Source organism: Garra rufa, chromosome 2, assembly GCF_049309525.1.
Source record: "Garra rufa chromosome 2, GarRuf1.0, whole genome shotgun sequence".
NCBI lineage: Eukaryota > Metazoa > Chordata > Actinopteri > Cypriniformes > Cyprinidae > Garra > Garra rufa.
In genome coordinates this window covers 51,600,831-51,626,102 of record NC_133362.1, presented here as the reverse complement: position 1 = coordinate 51,626,102, position 25,272 = coordinate 51,600,831, and the positions used below count along the sequence as shown (strand labels likewise).

The window sequence follows — 25,272 nt, the reverse complement described above, 5'->3', positions numbered from 1 at the left end:
GAGAAAAGAGAAATCCACAGCAGCATCCTGGAAATAAATAGTCAAGTGCCATCGATGAGACCCTCCATCACTCCACCTGCCCTTTGCCTCATCTGGACCAGATGTTGCTGTGGCCTCTTCATCATCAATGAGCCCAGAGCCAGCGAGAGCATCTAGAGCAGGGGTCCCCAAACTTTTTTCTGAGCGGGCCACATATTTTTATTTTCTTTAATGGGGGGCCAGGTCGGTTATAAAAGAAAATACCATGGGCTGGACTGACTACTATTATTATTATTATTATTTTATTATGATTTTACCTTTATTTATTATACTTTTTAATGCTAGAATCGTTTATTATTTTGTTATGCACCAAACACAAGATCTTCGAGCAGCTGATCCACGTTTCCTTTGTGCAGATATTGCAAACATGGAGGAAGATGTACAAGGTAGGGTCATTGTGTTACTGATGCTATGAGTTATTTGAGCATCTGTTGTGCTTATTTTCTTTTTATTATTATAAAACATAACTTATTATTACAGGTTCAGGGAAAGATGGTATTTATCTTTAACAATGAACAATCATAATGAAAAAACCTGAAAACATAACTATTAGGCTTGCTCACATCAAAGAATGCGATTATATACACGGAAATATGATTAAATATCTCTGAATCAAATTATTAACATTATAGTTTATCAAAAAATGGATTTGTTGTTTTTGTTAAGCCTCAGGGATGAAAAGAGAAATTCAACAAGAATTTAGGCTAGTTTTGCGTGTGGATAAACAATTTTGAATACAAAAAAAAAACATATTCAAAAAATAAAGAATTTGGGTTTTCCTGACAAAAAATATTTATTTTAGAATTAAAAAATACAAAAACCTAAATGAACCCAAAACATATATGTTATACTACAATCACAATAAAAGAACAGCTGTTTCTTCAACATGATCACAAAATGAACAAATTTCATCAATATCAAAATATTTATAGAAAGATGAATTAAACCTGTCGCTATATGTTAAGTTGTTGCACTTGTTATAACGTCGTTGGTCACATGATAACGTCAACATGGCGGAAGACGTGCAGATCACATCCATACTCAACGAGATTTGGCTGTAGAGTACGTACTCTTTTAGCGATCATTAAGTAAGTACTTATTGAAATTAAGTACCTACTCATCCAGTATGCGCTTTCGAACGCAGCCACATTATGTACGTATGTCCGACTATTATTATTACTCTTGTTTTTTTTTTGTAAGAAAAATAGGACAATAATTTGTAACAGTTTTTTTTTTATTCAACAATGATTGTTTTACAATAAAGTTTAAACCTAAAAGTGAGGCAATGACAAATGATGGTCATTGCAAAGTGATGGTGCTAGGGAGCAATGTGCTTTTTAAAAACATTTTTATAGGTTTAACATTAGATTAACAGCTCGGATTATACGCTACTTTGACATGAGACATAGAAAATGCTAAAAATTTAGTCAGGCGTGACTTCCGCGTTCAGAAAAAAGGTCTACAAGACAATCCTAAAAGACAATTCCTAATACAGTCCTTTAGGAATGGTTCCAAAATATGACTATTAAAGCCTTCCTCAAAACCGCCAATGTTGGTACTAGAAATGAGCAAGTAACTGATGTGTGCAAATTAAATCCATACACACTGATGTTAAAATGCTAACAGTGTCCTTTTTTATGCTTCAACCAAAAAACAGTGCACTTCCTGTGAGATCTCTCTTCAATTCATGACATTCAAATGTGAAGTTCTTACACTGTAGACAGAGTCCATTTGTCCATAGTCCATATTTCAAGTTGACACGGTAAAGTGTACCATGGACAAAACACATTGCTTTAAAATGTGAATTAGAATTGCATTGTAGAAACCCTGTATAGGATTCCATTTGGAACCCTTAATAAGGCTTCTTTTGATTATGAATCTTCATGTGCTTGCCAAGGCTTACTTTTTGAGTGAAACTCTTTCCACACTAGTCACACGTGTAAGGCTTCTCTCCAGTGTGAATTCGCATGTGTCTGTTAAGGTTTGCTTTACGAGCGAAACTCTTTCCACACTGTTTGCACGTGTAAGGCTTCTCTCCAGTGTGAATTCTCATGTGTGTGGTAAGGCTTTCTTTACGAGTGAAATTTTCTCCACACTGTTGGCAGGTAAAAAAGCGCTCCAAAGTGTGAATACGCATGTGGTATTTAAGTTTTGATTTTCCACAGAAACCTTTTCCACACTGTTTGCATGTGTAAGGTTTCTCTACAGCATGTATTCTCATGTGTCTGTTAAGGTATCCTTTTTGAGTGAAACTCTTTCCACACAGTTTGCATGTAGAAGGCTTCTCTCCAGTGTGAATTCTCATGTGTCTGTTAAGGCATCCTTTTTGAGTGAAACTCTTTCCACACAGTTTGCACGTGTAAGGCTTCTCTCCAGTGTGAATTCTCATGTGTGTGTTAAGGTTTTCTTTATGAGCGAAACTCTTTCCACACTGTTTGCACGTGTAAGGCTTCTCTCCAGTGTGAATTCTCATGTGTGTGTTAAGGTTTACTTTATGAGCGAAACTCTTTCCACACTGTTCGCACGTGTAAGGCTTCTCTCCAGTGTGAATTCTCATGTGTTTGTTAAGGCTTTCTTTACGAGTGAAATTTTCTCCACACTGTTGGCAGTTAAAAAGGCTCTCCAAAGTGTGAATACACACGTGGTTTTTAAGATTTAATTTTCTGCAGAAACTTTTTCCACATTTTCTCCAGGTGTAAGGCTTCTCTCCATTGTGAACTCTCATGTGAATGTTAAAGTGTCCTTTTTGACTGAAACTTTTTCCACACTGTTTGCATGTGTAAGGCTTTTCTCCAGTGTGAATTCTCATGTGCCTTTTAAGGTTTTCTTTTAGAGTGAAACTGTGTCCACACTGAAAGCAAGTGAAATTACTCCTAGTTCCTGTATTTTGTGCTCTTTTTTGTTTAGAAGTATTTGCAGACTCTAAGGAACAAACTGATTTTCCCCCAGATACAAAATTATGAAGATTCTCAAACTGATCTTTCTCTTCGGTTTCATTCAGTACTTCCTTCTCCTCTTTCAGTGCTGTTAGGTCTACGGTGGAAAAACAAAGAAATAAACGTTAACCCCAGTTTAATGGCACAAAGCAACTGGCATCATAGAAATGCTAGATCCTATACCATGGTGTCCAAACCCGATCCTGGTCGGCTGGTTTCCTACAGTGTTTAAGTTGGCCTTTATACAATTAATAGAAATAAAAAAATCCAGATAATCTAATGATAGTGTTTAGGAAATCTATATAGACTGATCTCTACTATTTTATGTATCCTAGGGGATAAAAATCATCAAATTGAATTCAAAGTGATGAGGGAAAATAAGAGAAAAAACTCCCCATTTATCTATCAAATAAAAAAAAATTAACTTCTGAGTTTTTATTTAGGGGGCAGTTTATTAATGGGCTGTTCCACTGATCTTTTAAATGGAAAACAACCCAAAACTGACTGTCACAGGATGTTCACTCATAAATCACTAAACTTTTTCTGTAAAAAACTTTAGTAATATTATAATTACACTTTAGGAATAGGAAATAGTTTTGCACCAGTTGAAAGAGAAACAGTCAAGTATGGTGAATTGTGCTCTGCATTTAATCCATCGAAGTGCATACACAACAGGAACACACACCTGGAGCTCCTTATGCCCATAAAGTGGGCCAATCACAATGTTGCATGAACAGTCTGTGCATCTGACTGATGGCCTGCAAGTACGTTTTCATATTTAAAGAATTCAGTACTGACTTTTCAAACACGAGTTTGCACGTATGCAACAAATGCCTAGTTTATAATGGGTTTTATCATTTCTGTCTCGATGCGCCAAGAAATAGTATCACAACATGGTTAGGGGTGTAACATTTCCAACACACGCTTGAGGTATCCGGCCAATTCCAAAGCACGGATAGCTGACCAATCAGAGAACACCTGGGTTTCCATCAACAGTGAGTTTTGTGGAAATCAAAGCGTTTCAGAAAGGGAGGGCAGAGAGGAGCAACAATAATGTACAGTATGTGGAAAATAACATGTTTTTAAACCTCAAAATGCATAAACACATCACCATTTGATGCTAAAAAGTGAATAACAAGTCAACCATAAGATTACTATTGTTTTGAATGTTTAAGCGCAGTTACTAAAAAATATTACATGTTTATTTCTTGGTAAGACACATTTGACAGCAAAGCACTAAACTTGAGTCGGGAGGCATGCAAAATTTCAATTTCGTTGAAAAGTTCTTGAATTTCTCTCCCAAAATGTCCAAACCCTGAAACTAATGATGTAATAGCATTGGACATGACTTTAGCTAACACTGTTTCTGCATCAGCCGTGTTTGATCTGTTCATAAAATAATTCAGCATACTTTCTTTAAAGCCCGTATTTATAATGCATTATAAGGGTATGCTTAAGGCACTATAATGAATTCATAGTGCATTATAAAAAAAATGTATAGTATGTTGTATCATAAAACTGTTTTAATGTATTGTAATTTTTATTTATTTGCGGTTATAGCTTTTAAGCGTGTGATTATCTCCTCATAGTTATAACATAAGTCTCATATATTACCACGTTACGCATGTCACTTTACTGGAAGCATAAAAAGAGCACTTATAAGTATTAATAATAATAACAATAATAATAATATCTATCAAAGAGCCAAAAGTTAATGTATCAGATGAATGGATAACATGACACGTTTGTATTATTAGTTAGATTATTTTGATGGTACCCTTTAGACAGCTTTTGATAAGTAACTATTCAACTGCATGACAGCTAGCAATAATTATTAGTAGTAGTATGCTAAATATATTCTAACACTGTATTTTAATGGTTCCCCAAAAGACAAAACTGATATGTAACTTTGCAAGTTTGTGAACCTTCTACCTAGCCAAACTTAACCTAAGTCGAATAATACTACTAATAAAGGAGTGTTAGTGTAGTTGGAAAGTTGCTTCTAGTCAGTAGACCAGGGGGCCTATCATAATAAAATGAAATATAATGTAAAAAAAAAAAAAAATTGTAATAGGATATAGTCCATTAAAAATTGCGTAGATTTAATTAGCCGCCCATTGTGTCTAATAAATAATCATAATCTTAAAAGTTAGAACCCCAAATACTCAAGTACTTTAGTATATTGTAATTGTTATGATTATTTGAGAACATATTATAAGATTTATTTATTTATTTATTTTTTATGATGCATTCATTACAATGCCTTAGAAATACTTTATAATGTATTATAAATAGGGGCTTCATAGAAAATGTTACCAAAAATTCTGTGCAGAATTAGGGATGCACCGATATATATCGACCGATCACTTGCGCGTTTTGTCAGTAAAGCCGGTTCTGTAATCAGCAGTAAATGCCATCAGGTACGTGATTTCACGTTGAGCCGTATATTCTACAGATAATACACGCTGATAATGAACATTGATTTGCGCAGCTCGTCGGTAAACAACGGCTGTGTGTAGTACAGAACCGGCTTTACTGACAAAACGCGCAAGTGATCGGTCGATACATATCGGTGCATCCCTATGCAGAATTTAAATGTTTCTTACTAGATCTGGAAGTGCTTTTGCTGCCCCATCTATACTTTAACAGACTGATCTGCTTTAAATATTGTTTCTATTACAATTTACTAAATCTAAAGCAGCTTGAAACTCAGTATTAATAAAACTTTGAAATAATGTACCACAAACAGTCATTAAAGATGAATGAAGATTAAACACCAACCTCCTTGTTCCTCCTGTTTTATTCTCAAAGGTTCTGGTTCCTCTTGTTTTATTCTCAAAAGTTCTGGTTCCTCTTGTTTTATTCTCAAAAGTTCTGGTTCCTCTTGTTTTATTCTCAAAGGTTCTGGTTCCTCCAGTTTTATTCTCAAAAGTTCTGGTTCCTCTTGTTTTATTCTCCAGGTTTCTAGTTCACTCATGTTCTCCTCACTCTCCACTTTAACAAACTCCATCTTCACAGCAGCAGATCTCAGTTCAGCAGATACTTCTCCAGATATTCCTGCTCGCTTCAAAACCTAGACACAGCTGTGAGGATGAGGATATTACAGGTATTTACTGACTGGATTCAAAAACTGTTTTTTTTTTCTGTTTACAGAAACTTCATTTCTCACAGGCTGAACTAAAACAGAATCACAACAAAACAACAGAGAGCAGTGAAACTAATCTTCTTCTTCTTCTTAGGTTTAATGGTGTTTGTCAAACAGAAGTGTGTGTGTTAGTGCCACCCGCTGGACTGGAGTGTGAAGCGCCGAAAGGAGGGAAAATATTATGGGGAATGACTTTGTGTGTCTACAATGTGCGCTATTTTTTATTTTCTTTAAAAAAAGCCGATCTGCACAAATAAATGAAAATGACTTCAAATTAAGACTCACATCATGGTATTTGATCAGCATCAACAGTCTTTGTGAGTGAATATTAAAGGAGAAAAAAAAGAGAAAAATATGCTTTCCTACTATATACGAAAAAGTATTAAACCCACAATGCCCCAAACTCTACAGTTTAACTGAGTCCCTACAGGATGGACAAGTAAAGAACATTTGTTTCTAACTTTAGATTGAACAGAAAAATGTGTCTTGATTTCCTTTTCCCATCCTCTCTGCCATTCCTTTATTAAACTTGATTATGACCTTTTCTGCATCTTTAATTGGCAAAAACCATGTCAACATATTCAGTTGTTACTCCTCATCTTCCCTTTTAACAGTGAACAGTTCAGTTAATAAATACAAGATACAATATCTGCTTTACAAACTCAATCTTTAGAAGTGCATTCATGTTATATTAGAGTTATGATTTTAGTGAAGTTAAAAGTTTTGAAACCAAAATACCTGCAACATCCAGTTAGACATGTAGTTAACTCAGGAGAGAAGATCAGGAGACTGAATGAATCTTCATCAGATCTTGATAGAGATGTTACTGTGTGACGCTGCAGTCATCCAGACTGACTAAACACTCAATCACTGTAGTTTTATTCAGATTTCAGGATCGTCATTAGAAGATAAAATATTCAAAGGATGTAAGCAGTTACAGGAATTTGCCCAGATTTTCAGCGACTCTAATCCAATCAGCAGAACTATAGACTCATTATCACAGAGATCAGGGAAAGTCTCACCTTCAGCCTCTGCATTCATATTTAACTCAGATATTGATCAGAAACAAAGACACCAATTAAAGAAATGAGGCAGAAACATCAACAGCCATTAAAAGACAAAAGATGACACTTAGCATCATTTCACATTCATATTCACACACTCCTAAAGCTAAATATATTTATTTTAAAATTCAAATGCCATTTATCTTTCTGCTGAGTTTCTAATGCTCTTTTCTGAATGTATTTTGCAGTCATTATTCTTTAGACACATCTGTTTTAAATAACTATCAGCCTAATTCTGTGGTTTCTTTAACCTAAGGTACTAAAACAGTTTGTGTTTGGTATTTTCTAAGTACTTCTGGAAAATTTCAGTCAGGTTTTAAGTCCATTCATGGCACTGAGTCTGCTTTGCTGATTCTTCACTCCTGACTCTAATGATTTTACACAACTTGTAAATCATGAAAATCCAAATAATGTAGAATATCAAGATTTAATAAACATGTGCAAATAATCTAAATATCTTTCATTCATATTTTTCATAAATAGTAATGAAGTACTATGTATACTCACAGTTGACTAAGTTTGGGTATAAATAAAGGCGTATACATTTGCCTTTATGTATAAAGAATCTTGAAGAATTAAGTTTATATAATCACCGTTTGTACTCTCAAATAAGAAATATTTACTTTTAACACAGGTACATTAAGCAATTTGTTAAGGCAAATTTATGATTGGATATTTACTATTTATTATCATTTCAATACCATTGTCATATTTCACAAATCTACGGAGCGGGAAACGAGGAGACGAGGAAACGCAGGATATAACTTAAAACAGTCTTTAATGGACAAACTAAAACACAACTCAGGAGAACAACAGGAAGACATTCACTTGAAGGACGTAAGACATCAGAGGAGAAAACCACAAACAGAACAATATTAAATACTCAACTAAATGAATGAAAGACAAGACACTCCTGAAATCAATGGAAACAGGAACAGAAAAAAACAAATATAGGCATTAGAAAACATCTGGAAAAACAAGTACAAGGAGAACATGGAAACAAAAACAAACACAAGGACAGTCCATTGGTGTGACAGTCATTACTGTTAAAGACACAATTATATTGGTTGAAATGAAATTATTGCCTAGGAAATTCAGCAAAAAGGTAAATGTTCAATTGTAAATGAATCTCTTTTGCTTCAGGTGTGTGTGAATACAAATCTGTGATGCTCTCAATGTTTCTGCCTCTTTAATTGTGATTGTTAATGCTAATGAACACTTGAGTTGTGTGTGAATGTCTTTCCCTGATCTCTGTGATCATGAGTGCTATTAGAGTTTAGTATAGAAACTGATCTCATCCCTTGAATACTGTGTTTAAGCTTGTGATCTGAGAGCTTTGTCTTCATCTGTAAGAATGGCCTCCTGAAACCTGAATAAAACTCCAGTGGTTGAGTGTTTTAGTCAGTCTGGATGACCGCAGCGACACACAGCACCTGCTCAAATAAGTCTCCTGATCTTCATTTTCCTGCAGGTGTATTAAAGGTATTTTGTTCTTTAAACATTTAACTTCACTAAAATCATAACACTAATACAACATGGCATTTTTTCTGATAGATGTACTTCTAGTTAAAGTTTCTAATAAACAGTTTATTGTGTCTTGTATTTATTACCCAAATGTTTCACTGTTAATAAAAGAAGATATGGAGGGAACTGAATGTGTTGGCCTATTTTTTTTGCCAATTAACGAAAATGAAAAGGTAATAATCAATGCACCATATTCCTTTACATTACAAAAAAATTTATTTAAAACAAAATTGCTTACATAAAAGCTTACAATAACATTACCACTAAAACCTTTGTAACAGTTACACAGCAGCATTAACTAGTTTTATGTGAACTTAATGGTACATCAACTGAAACAAAGTGTTATAAATGTACATTAAAAAAGAGAATAATACATTCACGAAGTTAATAACTTTAGAAAAGCATCATCATATGAGTACGAAATTCTATTCTATATACAATATTTCTATGATATATTTGTGATTTTAGAGAGCAGTGCACTAATGATAGGTGGCGACAATGCTCCTAAGGAGTTGGTCGCCTTCAAACAAGAAGAAGAAGAAGAAGTGCACCAATGGGACTTTTATTTTGCTCTGGTGACGTGACGTCATAAAGCTGCGCGCTCCTCATCTGTTGTGATTCACCTACAGAAAGGTTTGTGGTTTTAAACTTTTTAAACCAATGGATATTGTTGCATCAATTAAAGCGTTTTTACAAGCTATGTAAAATAAATCATAACTATTAAATCTAACGTTGTAATGCTTTATTTACTGTTACTTAAGACGTTAGTAACAGATAATGTGCATCTCATTTTTCTCTCTATATCGTGAATCAATCGAGTGATGATAAGAATTGAGAGACTCAGAATGCGAATCATTTGAATCAAATCATTTGTGAAATGATTCAGTGATTCGATTCAGCGGCACGCGGACTACAAACCACAACAACAAACACAAACGAGTGAATCACAACCGAGAATGATTTCAGGAGAGTGTAATATATTAGATATGACATGCAAATCAAAAATAACCTACCTAAATATGAACCTTCTTGGTAATTTGTATATTTTATACATTTTATAAAGAAGTCTATTAACTCTCTGACTGTCTTACTAATGCACTACTGAACTAGGAGCTGATTGAGACGCACCCAGAGATTTAGTTTTCATTGATTTTTTTATTTTTATTATTCTCATCTTAAACAGGACAAAGTGTACAAACACAGGAAAAACTCCTGGAGAATCAACAGAGATCCACGTGACACACTATTATAAAGATGGCGTTTATTAAAGAGGAGAGTGAAGACATGAAGATTGAAGAAACATTGAAACATGAAGATACTGAGGAACAAAGAAAGATGGCGTTTATTAAAGAGGAGACCGAAGACATTAAGATTGAAGAAACATTGAAACATGAAGATACTGAGGAACAAAGAAAGATGGCGTTTATTAAAGAGGAGAATGAAGACATGAAGATTGAAGAAACATTTAGAGTCAAACATGAAGATACTGAGGAACAAACAGGTTGGTTTTCATTCTCAAAGCTGAATTCACTACAGAAATGTCACACGAGTGTATAAATGTTAAGACATTTGACAGAAGTGTTGAGATCACATGACAAATACTAACGCTTCCTTCAATATCCTGCGTTCACACTGAGCATTTGTTTTCAATGCATTATGAGATCATGCATTTAAGTTGTAACAATAATATGGAATTAGCCTAAAAAAATTATATATTTTTCTGTAACATTAAACCCAATATCTGCTTCTAATATTGATTTGATTTATGTGAATAAAACCATTGATTTCTAGCACTTAGGCTAATTATGCAAAAGTATCAAAGAAAATTATTAATGTGAAAGTCATTTGCACAAACCTTGAAATGTAAGTGATCACATTTAGCTACTGCATGCTGACTACATTTAGTCATTTAAAGTGTTTGATAAGCAAATAAAACAGCCAGTGGACACTAAAGCTACAGCTAAATTAATCCGGATACAAAATTACATCCATCAATTTAATGTGATAAATACCACAGATACCACATGCTTTTTTTATGTTAAAGCTGATGAAATTGTAATGAGAATATTGCTTGTAAATAAATTACTTGAACAACAAATTATTTTTTTATTTATTATAACATATAACTTTTTACTTTTTTCTTCAAATGGATGATTGATTTAGCTGTCTAAAGGACAAGCGCATATCAAGTCTTAATGTCAAGCTCGGGGGGCTGTTTCAAAAAAGACGCTCAGAAAAGCTGGAATTAAAGTCCAAAACATGACCTGAAATAATCAAACAAATCTATTGGGGTTAAAGTGGTACCATAAATGACCATTTCATTTAATACAATCTCACTCATTTGACCCAGGTTCAGTGAGTCAAGATAATTTGATGTGCACGCTTATTCTTAAAGCAGTCCTTAATGTCGATTATAGATCAGATTGATCCACCATGGCAAATATATTTGTACTGTTAAATACATTTGAGATGTTGTTTTCCTCAGTTATTCTGAGGAAAACATACATTTAGCTAAAATATGTGTTGTTGGACATTAACTGTGACATGTATTATTATTAACCGTAATGTAAGTGCATTATTATCTTGGAAGTAAATGTAAATCAAATGTAAGCTGACTGATACAGTCCTAGTTATTAGCTCAAATGAGTAAATGTCTGTTCCTCTTCCCAGTTAAAATGTAGGCTGGTTTCTATTATTTCTATTTAAATTTAGTGATTTAAAAACTAGAGATAGAAGATACAGCTGTTATAAAACCACAGGCTCAATCTGGTTAAAAACGTTTTAACCAGATTGAGCCTGTGTCTCTTTATTTTTTAGGAGTTATTATTGGTAAGATGAAACCATCTGCTTACTGTATGGACATTGTCCCTTCACACTTTTATTTCACACTAAATATTTAGAGAATTATAAATAGCAGTCTCACCTCAGGTGTTGCACCACAGAATTTGAAACATGCAATAGTGGAACCATTGATTAAAAAGGCAAATTTGGACCTGTATCAAAACTGCCATTTTTTCCCAAAGTGTTAGAGAAGGTTGTATTAATACAACTGCTGTCTTTTCTATATTTACATGGGTTTCAGGAAGTGCTCCAGTCAGGTTTTAAATCCTTGTAAAAGTTTTTACTGACCTGTTATTAGCTACTGACTTTGGTAATTATGCTTTCCTCTTGCTTTTAGATCTTACAGCGGCATTTGGCACTGTAGACCACAATATCTTGGTTTCTCAATTAGAAAATTGCATTGGTATTAAAGGGTACTGTGTAGTAATGGTGTCCTCTTCAGCGTCATTCTTGTGTGGAGTTCCTCAAGATTCCCTTCTTGGGCCTGTTCTGTTCTCTATATAATTGCTTCCTGTAGGGTCCATCTGTAGGAAGTCTGGCATCTCGTTTCATTTTTATGTAGATGATTCTCAGCTTTATCTGCCTTTGAAAAGGAAAGCTGCAAAGTCGAAAGCACCATTGTTGGACTGTCTTGAAGAAATTTAAGCCTGGTTGACTCTAAATCTTTTTTAAAGTTTAATGAAGAAAAGAAAAGTTGTGGTATTTGGATCTAGGGGTGCTCGTGACTCTTCTGAGTTGGATCTTGGTGTTTTAAGATTATATGTAAAGCCCAATGTTAAAAATTCGGGTGTTATTATGGAGTGAAAACTGGGTAAATGGGTTAATTCAGTAATTAAAGCTAGTTGTTTTCAGTTGAGGCAATTATCAAAAGTGAAGTCTTTTCTATCTTTTCGTGACTTTGAAAGAGTTATACATATGTTTAGGTATTAACCAGGCTTCTCTCATACATTTGCAGTTGGTACAGAATGCTGCTGCTCGTATGTTGACAGGAACACAAATGAGAACATATTACACCAATTTTGGCACCTCTCCATTGGTTTCCTGTTCATGTTATAATGGATTTTAATCGATTTTGGTTTTATTGTTTAAATCACTAAATGGACTAGCATATTCTGACTTAATACAGCTATACACTCCAACAAGAGCATTTAGATCCACTGAGCATTTACTTTTGTTTCTTCCTCACATGAGGTTACAAACCGGGGGACCTAGTCTTAAAACTCATTTTTACTTGTTGGCTTTAACAAAGTATGAGAGTTAAGTTTTTATGATTGTGTTGGACTCTTGTCTGTTTTACAGTGGTGTGAAAAAGTGTTGGCCCCCTTCCTGATTATTAAATTTTTTTTAAAGTTTGTCACACTTTAATATTTCAGGTCATCAAACAAATTTAAATATTAATCAAAGATAACACAAGATGCAGTTTTTAAATGAAGGTTTCTTTTAATGAAGGGAAAACAAAATCCAATCACACATGTCCCTGTGTGAAAAAGTGTTAAAACATAACTGAGTTCAGTTTCTCTAGCCTTACTCAGGCCTGATTACTGCCACACCTGTTCGCAATCAAGAAACCATAAATAGGACCTGCCCGAATGAAGTAGACCAAAGGTCCTCAAAAGCTACACATTTTGAGATCCAAAGAAATTCAGAAACAAATGAAAAGGAAAGTAATTTAGACCTAACAGTCTGGAAAAGATTATAAAGCCATTTCTAAAGCTTTGGGACACCAGCGAGCTAGGGCTGCACGATTTTGAGAAAATACCTAATTGCGGTTTTTCTGACAAATATTGCGATTGCGATGCGATTTTCGATTTTTGCGTTCAATACTATTAAGTGCATAAAACAAAAATTATGAATAAAATATGTTGTTACTTTTCCGACACAGAGGGTTAAAAAAACTAGAGGTCAACCGATATTGGTTTTTACCGATACCGATAGCTAGGTTGGACCACACTGGCCGATACCGATTAATTAACCGATAGTTTTTGAAAATGGATACTGAAAGGAAACTAAAATAGTGCTCTACTAGTTTAATAAAAAGTACAAAACCATACTTTGTAAATTAATAAAAATATTAATATGAATTATATATTGATCATTAAAGTTATTTTATAGTTCATTAATGTTAAGAAAATAAATCTTTACATTTTAACAATATGTAAAATAGCAGTTTCTATGCTTTTTGTTTATATTTGTAATCTCTGTATGTCAGTACTGCCATCTTAAAATTAAGGTTCAATTTAATTAGATTTTATATTAAATTTATTTCGTGCAGAATTCACTTTATTTATTTTTTTTTATATAAGCAGGTTACTTTTTAAAACAATAGACAGTAACATATGACAGTGGCTGCTTTAACAGGCTTCAATGAATGCAGATCTATTTCGATATATCAGATGTTTTGTCCTGCTCTTTAAACAAGTTTCATATAAAAGTATTAGAAAATGCAAGTGCATTTAACCGCATCTGCAATTGAGCTTTTTAGGATGAACAAACACAAAGAGAAAGTGAAAGTCTGTCAGTGCGTGAGTTTTGTGCATCTAATAGTACTAGTACTGCATTACAACCGGCAGAAATGAAGGCATATCTAAAGTAAAACACTGCGGGTGGATGCACACACTGTCAAACAATCCGCACATGTCTCATAGTGCAAACTCTGTGCAATGAAGCCCGCCGTGTCTCTAGCAAGCACACGTGCCATATGCGGGAAAAAACACAAGCTCGTTGAAAAGAGGATTGCGATGCATCGGAGAATCCATTTTTCACCCACCCTTAATGAAACCGTGCAAAAGTGCAGCGCTTCGTTGTGCGGACAACTGGCAGCGCAGGTATCACACACACACAGGATGCGTCGCGTGTAGTTCAAGGGGACGTCTAAAGGGGGAGTTTATTTAATCACCAAACCGGCAAATGTTTACTTAAAGAATTATCAAAAAAGCGGCAAAGATTAGTTTAAAGAGATCAAACGAAACGAGAAAGGGTGATATATATTGTTGTAGCCATTTAAGATTTTTTTTCTGTTTTACATTGTTTAAATATTATTTGTTTATTACGAAAGAAGTTTTTCCTTGTCTCTCTCTAAATTTGTTGCATTTTATTCCCTATAGGAGACAAAAATGGTACAGAAACATTAAGATCAGTCTGTGTATATATGTAGATCCTAAACTCTGTCATTAAATTTCCTAGATTTTTTTTATTATTAATTGTATAATGGCCAGCCTAATCTCTGTAGGGTACTGTAATGTTCCCAGTTACTTTGCACTGGTCAAGCTACGAGAATTTAAAAGGGGGGAATCATCTTCTTTGCAAATATCAAACTGGTCTTATGTGAAAGAGGTAAATTGCCAAATAAATACATCCAAACACAACATTGATGTTTCTTTCTGCATGTTTTCAATCAATATATTGGTCAGACACAACTCTTCAAATAGTGCAAAACACCTACATTCAAATACAATTCCACAAATTTACCGTGCATATAAGTACATGTGTGAGAAGAATGGATATGGTCCACAGAGTCCAAAACAGGTTGAGATCATAAGCAGTCCTTGAAGCGAAAGTAACCAATCCTATCTGCATATGAGAAAATGACAAGCTGATGTCCTAAACTTGAATGTCCAGTCTGCACCAAGGACCCTCAGATATATGCCAAATAATTGGCTTCAGCAGTACAATTGTCCATCGGTGGTAGTCACAGTATTTGAGCAAGAACTACGCCATTAACCATCCTCTACAAGAGAGAACACAGAATAACTAATTAAACTCAATTAAGAAAAAACACAGTAAGAACAAACAGAACCTATCACTTACTCTACTACTTCCTGTTTTAGCTAGTACAGATTGAGCTACACGTTTCCCTCTAGTGGCAAGTATGAACATGTCAAACAGAAGACTCTGACAAAACCTGTGACAGACAGTGACTGTTACAGTACTGGCTGAGAAGGATCAGGTTTGGACACCCTGGTATAGGCTCTAGAATACATGCTTTACATATCTACATGTTTTGATGTTAATTGTTTTGTGCCACTAAACTGGGGTTAACTTTTATTCCTTTTTTTCCACCTTAGACCTAACAGTGCTGAAAGAGGAGAGAGAAGATCTGAATGAATCTGAAGAGAAAGATCAGGTTTTTTGTTCCTTACAGACTGAAAAGACTTCTAAACAAAAAAGAGCTCAAACTACAGGAACTAGGAGTTATTTTTCTTGCGTTCAGTGTGGAAAAAATTTCACTCAAAAAGGAAGCCTTAAAACGCATATGAGTATTCACACTGGAGAGAAGCCGTACACTTGCCAACAGTGTGGAAAGAGTTTCATCCTAAAAGGACACCTTAACAGACACATGATGATTCACATTGGAGAGAAGCCTCTTACCTGCCAACAGTGTGGAAAGAGTTTCATTCTAAAAGGATGCCTTAACAGACACATAAGACTTCACACTGGAGAGAAGCCTTACACATCCAAACAGTGTGGAAAGAGTTTCACTCTAAGTGGAAACCTTGAAGTCCACCAAAAAATTCACACCATGGAGAGCCCTTTTACCTGCCAACAGTGTGGAAATATTTTCACTTCAAAAGGAAGCCTTAACAGACACATGATAATTCACACTGGAGAGAAGCCTTACACATGCTCTCAATGTGGAAAGAGTTTCGCTCAAAGTGGAAACCTTAAAGTCCACCAGAAAACTCACACCATGGAGAGCCCTTTTACCTGCCAGTGGTGTGAAAAGAGTTTCAATGAAAAAGGAAGCCTTAACAGACACATGATGATTCACACTGGAGAGAAGCCTTACTCATGCAAACTGTGTGGAAAGAGTTTCAATGAAAAAGGAGCCCTTAAAAGGCACATGTTTGTTCATACTGGAGAGAAGCCTCACACATGCAAACAGTGTGGGAAAAGTTTTAGTCTAAAAGGAAGCCTTGAAAGGCACATGAAAATTCATAATAGAGAGAAGCCCAACAGATCCCCTTAGTGTAGAGTGAATTTAAAACAAAATGTATAGAATGGAACCTTCTCATTCAAATTTAAAGCATTATGTTTTGTCCATAGTACACTTTAAGCTCAGTCCAACACAATATAGCTTGTTGACACGGTAATGCATAAAAGAGTAAGGAATAATATGGATGTGTTTGCTCTGTTTACAATGTAAAAACTTCACATTTGTATCATGAATTGAAAAGAGATCTCACAGAAGGTGCAGATTTTGGTTGAAGCACATTAAAGGACATTGTTAGCATTTTTAACATCACCGTTTCGGGTTACAACTACAACCCTTGTTCCCTGAGAAAGGGAAGGAGAGACGAGGACATATAGAGGAAGGCTCCTCCCTCCGTCATCTCCATCTTGGACTCTGTTAATCATTTTCCTCCTGGATGTCCATTCTCCTCCTCCTGTTGTTCCATCAGTGCAAGAATGCGCCTTCCAGAAGGGGGATGATATGCCAGGAATATGGACCTGTTTTTGTTTCTGTGTGCCCTTTTTTGGTTGCGTTCCTTTCCTTTAGTCCAGTTAGTCATTCTGTGCACCCGTGTTCCCCAGTTACCCCATAAATTAAAATCAAAGTCTGTGCATTCTGTCTCTGTTGGGTCTCTATCGTAAAATACGTCTGTCTTCCCTATTTCCTTGTGTGGCTTACCCTGTGTCTTTGAACTTTAATAAACTCTGTTCCTTTGATCTACGTTTCTGTCGTTCCTCCCAGCACAGTATCGTGACATCAGTGTTCAAGTATTGGAGCAATTTTATTAATCACTGTCACACCCCCTGTCAGTAGTGATAATGGACTACCGCCTGTCATGAAATATTGATGGCTTTGACCTTTTGACCTTCCCCCCCACACCCCTTTCCCACGGTGCCCACCCACGTAGAGCATGACCTTGTGTTTGATCTTGACCTTGTGAACTCTACTGACCTTGTTTTGCTGGATTGAGCAGGTGCGATGTCAACGGATGATAGGTTTATGGGTTGTTGAGAGGATTTACGAGACGCTTACCAGGTGCGGGATTAACTTCTGACAGGTTTATGGTTGTTGCAGCAAATTTACGATACACTTACCAGGTGCGGGATTAACTTCTGAGGGTTTTATGGGTTGTTGCGTGACCATCCGGTGTTTGATGTCATCCGGTTAGAGAATTATAGCCTGTTTGCGTGACCATCCGGTGTTGTTCATCATTAGGGTGAAGGAAATACAGTAGCTGTGCGCGACCGTCCGGTGTTGGGTGAGGAATGAAGCTTTGAAGAATGTTTCGGCGATTTTACGGTCTAGCCCCACATCCGTGTTGTATCGCAGGGTGTCAGGTTGCATTCAGCAAAGATAAATAGGGCTTCCCCATCATATCTGCGGATCATCTGAGCTTTGAAATACATAGACATGGACGCGATACACTCACCTAAAACTCCTGAGAGGGAATGGGACAAAGAGGCGATGGAAGACCTGACTAGGGCCCCGAGAAAACCGTACAACAACAACTATAAAATGAGTACCAATTATAAAGTATAAATATATATATTTAAAATAATAAAATGATGATAAAAATAATAGTAATAATACTACAAATGAAATTCCTATCATTTAATCATTAAATCCCTCACCTTTTTACAGTCTAGGGTGAAAAATAAAAGTCTGCGTGCGTGAGGCTCTCATAGGCTCTCCTCAGCATTGCTCTCATTGCAGATCTCCCCGTGCGTGCTTCATGAGCTCGCGTTACACAACAGACCATTTGAACTTCTTATATGTAAAAGTGACCATACATGTATTGGCTGTATATAAAATACAGCTCTATTTGAGCTGGTCGTCTGTGTCTCACACCCATTCATGTCATTTTTGCAGAGGATCCAAATTACTTCTCACAGTAGCTACATCTGTTTGAAGAAATCTGTGGATCGGATTACTGTGTGAAAGAGAGGGTTTGCAAACATTTTAAAAGTAAACACTTTTTTTTCATAGTTACTTTTAATAAACATAATGCAACTTATTCCTCTTGGCTTGCGCTTATATTTTAGCTGAACCATAATTTATTTCACATCAAACACAAAGTTTCTTATTTTATCCATAACCGCACGATGAAATATATCAACAAAGTCTTTAATGTTTTAAAAATATAAATGATAACACTTGGGCCCAACAGTATAGCTTAATCATGTACAAAAACACATCCAGTCCTCCAAGTCGTATTCTCTTCTATATAAAAGAAATGAATATAAACGATGTGATCACACGTGATATAAAACAAAGAAAAACATTTACACTAGTTTTTAGGTAGCGGTAAGTATTGTGATGGGGACCCAGCAACGGCAAAATAAGTACAGGGAAAAATGTCTTTAAACAGACCAAACCATAAGGATTATGCCTGGACATGTCAGCGGGCCTGGACATGTCAATTTGAAACTGTATAAATCCCTTAACCCACCCAATCACAGTAAACTTTCTCCATTTCTGTATTTTTTTAATAAATATTATTTACTATATTTTTATAAAGCTTTTGTACTGTACAAAGTGAACACCTACCCATCACACAAAAAGTTCAACACACTTCCATTTGTAATTAAATATTGTAAGTCATTTAAATTATTATAGTAGGACTCAAGACATTTCATCATAAATCACATTTATGTTGTTATATCAATGTAATGTCCAAATCAGTAAACAAATGTGTGATATAAACATTTCAACCTAAAAAGTACGGAGCCCCTTACGTCACCTGTTGAAGAAAAATAATTAATCCGTGGGGACGGTTTTGCAATTCGTTCCCTCAGTTTATAAACCGTACTCACAAATTCTTAAACTGTTCCCTCGGTTTAACAATTCATGCCCACGGATTAACAAACCGTGCCCACGAATTTCCAATCCGTGCGCTCAGATTTTGTAAACCGTACGCTCGGATTTTGAATCCGTACCCACAAAATCATAATCCGTGCGCACGCTTTCGCAATCCCTTCCCAGTTTGTTAACTGCTCTCACGGATTTGTGATTATGATAAGCTTTTCGCCCAGAGTTAGATGCATGCTGCACTATTAATGTTATTATTTAATAAGGCCTATTATTACATTGCATTTAGTTTGAGAGCAAAGGAATGGTAACATCACCTGTACATTATTTGTTTTGTATTGCTTTTTACCTTCTCCTCTCCAAAACTCGTTTTTTTTTTTAATTCAGGTAATTTTATATTTTGAAAAATATTATATAAAACAAAGCCGTTTGAACAGCGCTCTTCACTTATTATTTTATGTTGGTACCATGACCGCACTTACAAAACAGGCTTCTTTTAAGCGTTTATTTTACATTAATAACCAATAGGATAAAACACATGGTGTTTTGGCAGCTAATCTATTGGTGATTAATATAAAATAAAGCTAAAAACTCTGTTTTGTCAGTGTTGCATATTCTCATATAGCCTACTGAGAAATAAAGTTTAATAAATGCAAAACAATGCATCCAGCACTTAAACAGGTGTCCTGGTTGAATTTGGGGGCGGGGCAACAAATCCGTGAGAGCAGTTTACAAACTGTGGGAACGGATTGCGAAAGCGTGCACACGGATTATGAATTTGTGGGTACGGATTCAAAATTCGAGGGTACGGTTTACAAAATCTGAGCGCACGGATTGGAAATTCGTGGGCACGATTTGTTAATCCGTGGGCACGAATTGTTAAACCGAGGGAACAGTTTAAGAATTCGTGAGTACGGTTTATAAACTGAGGGAACGAATTGCAAAACCGTCCCCACGGATTAATTATTTTTCTTCTACAGGTGACGTAAGGGGCTCCGTAAAAAAGTGATTCAAGCAAAAGACAAAATAAAAACATGAAAATTATTCTCACAAAAATGTTTGCTTTCTCAAAACACAAACATGTACGATCACGCTTGCATGCGTATAATTGTAGCGCAATTTGTGCTGAATAAAGTATAATCATAAACATAAATATGTTTTAAGGTGCTGGAAACACACAAATGTCAGGGTAGGACAAAACATCAGTAGAGTTACCAAAGCCCCTCAGACCCCAGAGGGTTAAAAAAGATGGTAATACATATATAATTATACAAGGCATCAAAGTAACAAACATGTCACTATAGCAAAACAAATCATACATCTTAAACATGTATTCAACATTTAAGTTTATTGAACACATAGCTCACTTTTTTAAAGATGATCTTCATGTTTATAAAAATAACCTTTACAATACTTTTAGACAATCATAAATATAAAACATAGTAACAAAACAAATCATTATACAACGTTCATTTTATATTTTTAAGTTTATTGAAGTTATAAATCATCAAAGTAACAAACATGTAACTAAAGCTAAACAAATAATTCATTGTACATCTCAAACAAGTTTTCAACATTTAAGTTTATTGAAATTATAAAACATTTGATTCACTTATTTTAAGACGATCTCCATGTTTATTAAAATTAACATTCACAATACTTTCAGGTGATCATAAATATAAAACATTGAATCAAACATGTTACTACAGCTAAACAAATCATTCACCGTACATCTTAAACATCTTAAACAGGTATTCATCATTTTATTTAGGTTTTTGAACTTATAAAACACATCGTGCACTTCTTTTAAAGATGACAAAAAACATCTCCATGGCTTTTATAAAATTTATAAAAATCATAAAAATGGCTTACATTATGTTCTTCGAACACTGAAATCCATTCTGTGAATGAAATATTTGCAAAAATGTTTAAGTTGGAATATAAATAAAACTCTTTGGTCCTCCCAGGGATAAACTCCAATGTGAAACTGATGCTCCAGACCCCTCAAACAGACTGATAAGTGATGGTGATGAGTAAACCAGATGTTCTCCTTGAAAAGGAGTTTCGCTACACATAATGTCCGGTGGTTCTTGCTTAAATTTCAACTATAGAATATTTTGTATTAGATTTATTTCACACCATTCGCTTTAGATTCCTAAAGTTTCTTATTTTAATCATAATCATCAATGTCTATTCCCCTCACACACACTCCTTTTTGAGTTGTATCTTTTAGAAAATGTAATGGTTATTTTCAAAACAGGATCGTCACTTCCTGTTTGTCCTAGCGCGCACCTTGAGTTGAAGCTCCGTCGAGTCAAATTACAATTTTCTATTTTTAAACCTGAAAACAATTCTATACACCATCATTTTTGTTTTTCATAACATGTGAATATACCCGTCGTGTGGTACAACAAAAACAATTGGAACGCCTTGTTATCACTGGTTTTTATTTTTGTTTTCTCGAGTCTGCTACTAAGCTAGCTTATAACCGTTTAGCTTTGCCAGTGTGGTCGCGGCTAATCTTGCATACATTTGTTTATTCTCTAATCACAAACACTTTAACTGCTTACTCACTGTTACTTGCTTTAATGGCGAATTTGTGTCTACCTTTGAGTGCAGGTGAAGACACGTTCGAGCTGCACTCGGTTCTGATGGAGCTGGAGGCAGTGGAGAAGCAGATCCAGGAGCTTCAGGCGAGACAGATTGAGCTGCGAATCCGAAAGGATTTACTCGAATCTTTCCGGGTAAGTGTACAGCTCGATCCTAACACTCCCATAACCTCTACTCCGTGTGATTCTCTGCCCAGATCCGCCGCACCCAGGACGCGATCCTCCCAGATGTCGTTCACTCCGGCGTCGGGACACCACGGACCCTGGGTGCAGCAGCAGAGGAAAGTGCGAGGCAGACCCCGAGCCAGGACCTCTCCCCCTCCGCAGCCCCCGGTCTTCGAGATCTCCACCCGGAACCGCTTCGCTCCCCTCCGCGAGACGGAACGCGACGCTGTGATCGTTGGAGACTCCATCGTCCGGTACGTTCGTGCTAACTTAGCTAACGGTAAAGTGCACACTCGTTGTCTCCCAGATGCTCGCATTCTTGATGTCTCTTCACAGATACCTGCCATCCTGAAGGACGATGTGAGCGTCGGTGCAAGCGTCCTGCACGCTGGGGTGAACGACGTCAAAGTGCGGCAGACGGAGGTCCTGAAGAGGGATTTCGCGAGCCTGATCGAGACGGTACGCAGCACAGCGCCCGCGACGAGAATCATCGTGTCAGGACCGCTTCCCACGTATCGACGTGGACACGAAAGGTTCAGTAGACTTTTTGGCTGTTGTCATGGTGTAAGAACAGAAACTGCTCTTTGTTAATAATTGGAATCTTTTCTGGGAGCACCCTAGGCTTTACCGCGCTGATGGCCTGCACCCCAGCAGAGTCGGAGCAGAACTCCTGTCGGACAACATCTCCAGGACGCTGCGCTCCATTTGACTAGTAAGCAATTCTTCAAATAGTTGCGTTGATGGCTTTTTTTATGCACATTTAAACGATAGTATAGGTGCTGTCCAACCTATAAAGACTGTGTCTGTTCCTCGAATAGTGAGGTCAAAACAAAAATTTAATGCAGGATCTAGAACAAATCTAATCTTGATTAGACCAAAAAAATGCACAATAAATGAACAAAATCAATTTTTAAAGCTTGGGCTCCTAAACGTTAGATCACTCGCACCCAAAGCACTTATTGTAAATGAAATAACCACAGATAACAGTTTTGATGTACTCTGCTTGACTGAAACTTGGCTAAAACCAAACGATTATATTATAATGAGTCTACTCCACCAAACTACTGTTATAAGCATGAACCCCGTCAGATTGGTCGTGTAGGTGGTGTAGCAAGAATTTATAGTGATATTTTCAATGTTACTCAGAAAACAGGGTACAGGTTTAATTCATTTGAAGTACTCCTACTTAATGTTACTCTGTCGGATATGCAAAATAAACCTCTCCTATCTCTTGCTCTGGCTACTGTGGATAGACCTCCAGGGCCATATACAGATTTCCTAAAAGAATTTGCAGATTTCCTTTCTGACCTATTGGTTAATTTTGATAAAGCATTAGTTGTTGGAGATTTTAACATTCATGTTGATAATACAAATGATGCGTTAGGACTTGCGTTTACTGACCTGTTAAACTCTTTTGGAGTCAAACAAAACGTCACTGGGCCCACTCATCGTTTTAATCATACACTAGATCTAATTATATCGCACAGACTTGATCTTACTGATATAGATATCGTACCTCAAAGCGACGATGTTACTGATCCTTTCCTCGTATCGTGCATGCTGCGTATCACTGATGTTAACTATATGGCTCCGCGTTATCGTCTGGGCAGAACTATTGTTCTTGCTACCAAAGATAGATTCAAAAATAACCTGCCTGATTTATCTCAACTGCTCTGTGCACCCATAAATAAACATGAACTAGACAAAATGATTAGTAACATAGGCACTATCTTCTCTAACACATTAGAAGCTGTTGCCCCAATCAAGCTAAAAAAGGTTAGAGAAAAACGTACTGCGCCGTGGTACAACAGTAATACCCATTCTCTCAAAAAAGAAACTCGTAATCTTGAGCGTAAATGGAGAAAAACTAACTTAGAAGTTTTTAAAATTGCATGGAAAAACAGTATGTCCAGCTATAGACGGGCTTTAAAACCTGCTAAAGCCGAGTATATCCACCAACTCATAGAAAAAAACCAAAACAATCCAAGGTTTTTATTTAGCACAGTGGTTAGATTAACAAATAACCAAACACCTCCTGACCTGAATATTCCTGCACAGTTTAATAGTAACGTCTTTATGAATTTCTTTACTGATAAAATAGACAACATTAGAAATACAATAACTAATATAGATAATACAGCAACTGATACTTCAACATTAGTCATTACACCCAAAGAAAAACTTCAGTGCTTTACAACTATAGAAAAGAAAGATTTAAATAAATTTATCACCACATCTAAACCAACAACATGCCTATTAGATCCTGTACCCACTAAATTACTAAAAGAGTTGTTACCTGTTGCAGAAGTACCGCTTCTTAATATTGTTAACTCATCGTTATCTTTAGGTCATGTCCCAAAACCATTCAAACTAGCGGTTATTAAGCCTCTTATTAAGAAACCACAGCTAGACCCTAGTGAACTGGCAAATTACAGACCCATTTCTAATCTTCCATTTATGTCTAAAATTCTAGAAAAAGTTGTGTCTGCTCAATTGTGCTCCTTCTTGCAAAATAATAATATATTTGAAGAATTTCAGTCAGGTTTCAGGCCCCATCATAGCACAGGAACTGCACTTGTAAAAATCACAAACGACTTGCTACTTGCGTCAGATCAAGGCTGCGTCTCATTGCTAGTTTTACTTGATCTTAGTGCTGCGTTCGACACTATAGATCATGAAATACTCATAGATCGATTACAAAATTAAACAGGTATTCAAGGGCAGGCTTTAGGATGGTTCAGATCATACCTGTCCGATCGCTACCACTTTGTTTATTTAAACAGGGAGTCATCGCAGCTAACACCAGTAAAGTATGGAGTGCCACAAGGATCTGTCCTAGGTCCCCTACTATTTTCAATTTACATGTTACCCCTCGGTAATATTATTAGGAAATATGGGATTAGTTTCCATTGTTATGCTGATGATACTCAACTATATATTTCAACAAGACCAGATGAAACCTCTAACTTAGCAAAGTTAACAGAGTGTGTTAAAAATGTGAAAGACTGGATGACCAATAATTTTCTACTGTTGAATTCAGATAAGACTGAGATATTACTTATTGGACCAAAAAACAGTACACAAAATCTCTTAAACTGCAACCTGCAACTAGATGGATGTACTGTTATTTCCTCTACAGTCAAAAATCTGGGTGTTATATTAGACAGCAACCTGTCTTTTGAAAATCATA

At 35.9% G+C, this 25,272-nt stretch overlaps 2 protein-coding genes across 2 annotated transcripts; one reads left to right on the top strand and one right to left on the bottom strand.

Annotated features, from left to right (window-relative positions):
• Positions 1-882: 882 nt before the first annotated feature.
• Positions 883-6,187, bottom strand: LOC141325583 (uncharacterized). The gene is made up of 2 exons (XM_073834364.1): positions 5,757-6,187; positions 883-3,072 (listed from the first exon to the last, which is right to left on the bottom strand). The coding sequence occupies exons 1-2, from the start codon at positions 5,983-5,985 to the stop codon at positions 1,967-1,969; spliced, it is 1,335 nt and encodes a 444-aa protein (XP_073690465.1). The 5' UTR covers positions 5,986-6,187; the 3' UTR covers positions 883-1,966.
• A 3,708-nt stretch (positions 6,188-9,895) lies between these two features.
• LOC141325585 (uncharacterized) lies at positions 9,896-17,216 on the top strand. Its single transcript, XM_073834366.1, has 2 exons — positions 9,896-10,209; positions 15,614-17,216. The coding sequence occupies exons 1-2, from the start codon at positions 9,963-9,965 to the stop codon at positions 16,513-16,515; spliced, it is 1,149 nt and encodes a 382-aa protein (XP_073690467.1). The 5' UTR covers positions 9,896-9,962; the 3' UTR covers positions 16,516-17,216.
• The last annotated feature ends 8,056 nt before the right edge of the window (positions 17,217-25,272 follow it).